At 35.4% G+C, this 5,845-nt stretch overlaps 1 protein-coding gene across 1 annotated transcript; it reads right to left on the bottom strand.

Annotated features, from left to right (window-relative positions):
- Window positions 1-3,091: 3,091 nt before the first annotated feature.
- Window positions 3,092-5,136, bottom strand: LOC131635595 (probable cyclic nucleotide-gated ion channel 20, chloroplastic). The gene is made up of 7 exons (XM_058906229.1): window positions 5,113-5,136; window positions 4,624-4,743; window positions 4,276-4,524; window positions 3,940-4,185; window positions 3,700-3,845; window positions 3,527-3,604; window positions 3,092-3,444 (listed from the first exon to the last, which is right to left on the bottom strand). Exons 1-7 carry the CDS (start codon window positions 5,134-5,136, stop codon window positions 3,309-3,311), a joined length of 999 nt encoding a protein of 332 aa, XP_058762212.1. The 3' UTR covers window positions 3,092-3,308.
- Window positions 5,137-5,845: the final 709 nt, after the last annotated feature.

Below are 5,845 nucleotides of genomic sequence, written 5' to 3'. Positions count from 1 at the left end.
CTATCTTTGGATTCCTAAACATCGATCCCACCCTAGGTTTCTTATTCTCAAGGGAGCCCCTGGTAGGATCTTTCTCTGAGCCTACACTTCTAACTACGAAGGCTTTAAAGACCGATTTATCCGAGTTAAGAGTGGAAATAGGTGCCATGGCATCTTGTATGCCTTGGATGGAAACTAGTGTTTTCCTTTTTACTGGACGAAGAACCCAGTACCTATGTTCGGTTTTTACTATGACAAATTCAATTCCAATGAGATTCAGGCGCTCTCCATTTTAGAATTCTTTCAGATGTTGAAAATCAAGGACATTATAGAAATGTCCGATGACCAAGAGAAGCTCTTGGCACACTTAGGTAATGATCTTCGCAACCCCCATCTCATATATGTTTCCACATCTTACCTTGCATCATGTTTTCCTATTTGATTTTTGCAGAAAAGATTAGAACAACACATATCAAGGAGCAAAGGAAGCTAATGGATAAGGCTAGAGTTTGGCGAGCTGCCAGCCAGTCGACCCTGAAGTGAAGCCAATATATGGAGAGGACGTTTGAGGAAGTGAAGCCAATTTCTATGACCATACCTGGGAGTTTTGCTATCAAAGATAGAGATGCTAGCTCTGGTTATTTGATCCACACATTTTTGGTATCCTCGATGTGATCATATACACTGTAGCGCCAAGGTCTAAAATGGGTAATGTTGATGTTGTTCTTTGGATCTATGTCGCCTTGTGAAAATATTGTTGGGATCTGATCTACCAGATCTAACAAATCCTCGATGAGCATCAGATCCATGAAACAAATGTGGGGATTGAAAAAGTGTAATGACAACTATGTTCAATCCATTCAGCCATCAACAACAGTGATATTGTTCTATTACAAAAGGATTTTGTCTAGTTGCTAATGGAAATACGGAGAAATGAATCTTAAGGCCCAGGTTAGTTTTACAAGAGCCCCACGGTGGACGTCAAATGTTCCGACATAACACGTTTGGAATACCTCCCGAAAGTCAATCCAGCGAGGTCGGAACTGAATTGATAGATTTAGCTAGGATTTGAGTTGTACGATAGATGGATGCACAAGCTCAAGATGAAAGCATGTCTTTTTTACTCCTCGTTCGGGAGCCCTATTTATACCTTCAGAGTGTTGAACATCCGCATTAATAGAGTGACCCTTGGGTCCCTTCCATAATGGCGGCAGTTGTAACTTTCGTCGTCCGTCATTTAAGAAATGTAACTCCTGGAATGGCCTCAGCCTTCCAAAGATCAGTAATTGTCGTAGCTGACTTGGGCTTTTGGCCGCCGAGGTAGGTGAGGAATAACCCTTCAAGTTAATGATTTCAAAGAGTGGAGATGAGTTATCCGAATAGATAAGGTAGTCCTCCGAGTTGAAAGTCTTGGTCCCAAACCCCATCCACCACTGACCACATATCCTTCTATTGACTTCCCAAATCGGCCTAAATATTTTTGGTGTGTACAAATGTATTTTGAAGTTTTTGATTATGAAAAAGACATTTGATGTTGACCAAGAGTTATTGTGAAATTGTTTGAATGAAGGCTTGAGTATTAAGTGTAATGGAAAACAAACTTGATGTTGGTCAAGTGATAGAACTTGTATTGAAAAGGATTTGATTTTATTGCGCATTCAATATATCTTGATTAGCAAGGGATATTGTCCAAAGATGAATGATAAAAAAGATGAGAATCAAACACAAGATCAAACATACAAGCATACAAGTATATGACAAGCAATTCAAACAACAATTCTAGTAAGATTAATCCTAAAAGATAAACTACTTAAGGAAAAAGAAAATCTTTTGTGACTTTTTGATTATATTTGATAAATCTTAAGCATGCATCTAGCAAAAATGTTTTTGCCCTTTTTTTAAGAAGACGTTCTAAATAAGAAGAAAATTAACTCAATTTACTTTGAAAATATTTTGAAAGGAATCTTTTTTCTCTTTTGTTGAAAGTATCTTAATAAAAGAAAACATTTTTGTTATTTGTTTCTAATCTACTTCTTATAATTAAGAGAGTGCTAACTATTTTTTTCATTTTTATTTATTTAAAAGCTAGTACAAAAATTTAAAGAAAAATGGATTAAAAAAACAAACTAACTAATGGGCAAGGGGTGTAACGCCCAAATGCTGTGATATAAAAAACAAATACTATTTCTTAATATTTTGTCTTACTCCACTGAAAACTAAACAAATAAAAATAAATGAAATGGGAAGAGGTTGAAGTAATCCAATTAGTAATGTTGTTGAGTGTTTTGCTTGTTGGCAAATGTTATGAACTAATAACGTAACTCAACAGAATAGGAAATAAGCTGGAAATTGTACTTTAATCACTGCAATGCAACAGTACTTGGAATTTAAGGAAGGATCTAGAAAAGCATAAGTTCGGGAGAAGGGAGTCAAGTTTCCACACCTAATCATTGGACATTAACGTACTTTCTGTTACGAGTCACGCCCTTGCTCCTTTATTTCAGGATCATTTGCCACCTCTCCATTCTAATCATGAGAATTGGTTATGATAATATCACTTTTGTTTTGTCCTTATTCATAACAGCAAATCAAGCATTGAGACACAAACTCCCTGATATCTTGGGTCATAGTGGTCCAGAAAAATTGAGTCACTATGTGTGCTTTAGTGCTTGTAACTCTAGCATGTCCCCCATTGGTGATGAGTGAAATTCAGTGTGAACGAGTTGGATCAAATCAGGACTTTGAGGTATAACCAACTGCTTCCTCCAAAATAACATAACTTTGAGGTATGGCCATATCTCTTACTGTCATGAACTATCTAACATATATCGAATACTAATGCAAGAAAAAATAACAAAACTGACTCAATAACATTCTTTTACAGGACGAAATCAATAATTCATATTGTATTGTTTCTCATTCTCTTACCTGGAGTATATATATGAATGTTTAAAATAGGCCACATTTATCAATCAGAGATGCATATGATTTTAACAAGGGTTTGAAAAGCTGCAAAATTTACTTAAGTACTCAAGGAGCATCCTCAAATGATAATTGAACCAAACCAACAGCTTGAGATAAGTAATAATATAACACATTAAACTTTCGGAAATAGTGGAATACATAGTTTCTTATGATGTTCTTTGAACAAAAACCTACAGAAGTAAACCAGAAGTAATTCTGAATCCCTGCCAAGAGTCTTAACCAAAATAAATTTATCACACTAAACCTACAAGACAGAAATTTCTACTGTCAGCTACATTATCCAAGCCTTCAACCACAAATACTTGACTGCACTAAACGGATTCCACACCCAGCCGCACGTTCCTCTAAACAGAATGATCGGCATTCTCTTGGAACTGACGTAAGTCACTCACGAGTCCCTCTGGCAAGTTCCGGAGAATCATTTCATCCGGAACACCTCGTGTTTCTTCCCAAGCATTCTGTTCGGCTTCTCTAATTCTCCTGCATGACAGTTATTTGACAGATGCAATTTAGCAATTTAGCAATTGGTGTGATTAGTTGAAAGAGTTAGAACATTCTATACCTTCTGAGATCTTCAGATAAGCCACGACGGCCCATCCAATGCTCCACGTCACGGCTTCGGAGCTGCATCTCGAGCCTCCTGTAAGCAGCAACGAATAAAATGCATTTAATTTCTTTACAATCCTACGGAAGAAAATACAAAGGAGCACCATAAGTTAGAGAAAAACATTCTACCTTCGTGCGAGACCTTGGAGAAAATTATGAATGTTTGCAATGAGGACTGCGAAAAGGGAGAGTCCCAATCCAATGATGGACATGGTGAACATGACCTCCCACGCAAAATGGTTGGGGGTCAGATTTCTTGCCAGGGTGCTAAGTTGCTGCATCATAAATCAATAATTGGTAAGTAAATAAATAATCGGTAAGTGATAGTAATTACAAATGAGGGAAAAAATAAAGGAACAAAATGAATACCTGAAATCCCCAAAAGAGGGAATAGATATATTTGCCGGTCACACTGGCTTGTACGGTCAGCGGTAGAGCATTCCCATATATTCCGTACGAAAAATCACCAGATGTGACGTTAAAACAATTTCCTGCACCTAAATCAGCTCCCCATGCAGCGGATATAGCCGGAAAATTAGAATTACAGTCTATCAATGCCTTGCATAAAGGTAGATCGGCAAGGTGGCAGGCTTCTATCAAACACTGGTCAACCCTCTAGAAAAAGAAAAGTAATCAGAGAAAAGTTAATAAATTAAAATTTACAAATTATTTAACATTCATTAACTAAATTAAACTATTACTCACCTGTAGAGCAAAGAGGTACCAGCATGAACCAACGATATGGCTAAATAGCATGAAAAAGAGAAGATTTATGATGAAACTGGCCCAAGCAGACTTAAATATAAAACCAGATGGAGACTGGCCAATCAGCAGAGGTAGAAATCTGAACAGCCGGAGAATATACTGGACAAGGATCAATATGATAAGAAGCTTCTTTGCATGTTGTTCTCCATCTGACTTGGAGGGATTTGGCAGGAGAAATAAGAATAATATCTGCAAATATTACACACATCATATATTATGATAAAGAGTAACTAAAAAATAAAGTCAGAAAAGTAAAGAGTATGAAAGGAAAAAGGAAGATATATATACCTGCGGAAGAGGTATCACAACACATAAGTCAATGAGAAAATAACCCTTAAAGTATTTAAGAGCTATTTTTGTAAGACCCTCAACCACCCTAGACTTGGGAGAAACATATGCCAACCAAAACTGTAAAGTATAATAGTATAAAAACAAAAATAAGCTCATCAAGGTTGTATATAGTTTATGATTACATCAGAATAAATATGGTTACACTAACCCAACATTATATTTAAAACCATCAATAGTAGGGGTGTGCAAAAAAAACAGGTTCTCTATAACCAAATTGATAACCAAACTGTTCAACTTTTTAAAATCCAATTCAAAAGTTAAAATATAACATTAGGTGACCCATTTGTGATCCAAATAGTAAACCAGTACCTATGAAAACAATTTGGTTTTGCTATTGGATACCCAAATTTATTTGTCTCATATATACTTTTATTTTATCAAGAGTATTGCTTCAAACTCAATTAAATTAGATTTAAGGATTCTAACAGAAGCATTGTGTTCTTCATTCATGTATCATTAGTTAAACTCTAGCCATCTCTTTCTTTTCTATTGTCTGCAATTTTATATTGTTGCTGTCACTTTAAATCATCTCATTTATTCTCCTTCAACTTTCAAGTATTACTAATTTTTACAACTTTGCACTAAATTAACTTGTTTATAATTATAAATAAATTATCCATTTTGCAATAGGTACTAAGGGCCACTAAAGTAAGAGTTGAAAAATATTGAAACAGTCATATTGCCAAGTTTCTCTTTTAAAATCACAGTTAAAGAACTACATAAAAAAACTAGTTTAATTAAAATGAAAGTTACCTGAAGAAGAATGTTTAGTAAAAATACAAAGTCGGTTATGCTTCTCATTCCAACCAGAGCTTTTGCTATTACCCAGTTTATAGGAATACATTTGGTTTCCTACAATCAAAAAATGAAAGTTTTTATTTTATTTGAAACAGGTAAAAGTAAGATTTTTTATTTAAACAAAAAAAGGAAACTAAGCATACCTTGTTCACATGAATAGTGAAGAAAAACAAAGGATCAATAAATATTGAAACCAAGCAAAAGATGGCTAAAAGCCTGTTCCATCTCCTTATGAAGTTTGGCAAGCTACTGTTCCCTGCACCACGGAGCGGACGGGTCTCTGTTCTTTGTGTGACAACTTCATCCATGATAATAACTAGCCACAAAAAAGGCACTCAATGAAGCACATTTGAGAAACAAT

Source organism: Vicia villosa, unplaced genomic scaffold (assembly GCF_029867415.1).
Source record: "Vicia villosa cultivar HV-30 ecotype Madison, WI unplaced genomic scaffold, Vvil1.0 ctg.001514F_1_1, whole genome shotgun sequence".
NCBI classification, from domain to species: Eukaryota; Viridiplantae; Streptophyta; class Magnoliopsida; order Fabales; family Fabaceae; genus Vicia; species Vicia villosa.
This window is presented reverse-complemented; position numbering and strand designations above follow the sequence as displayed.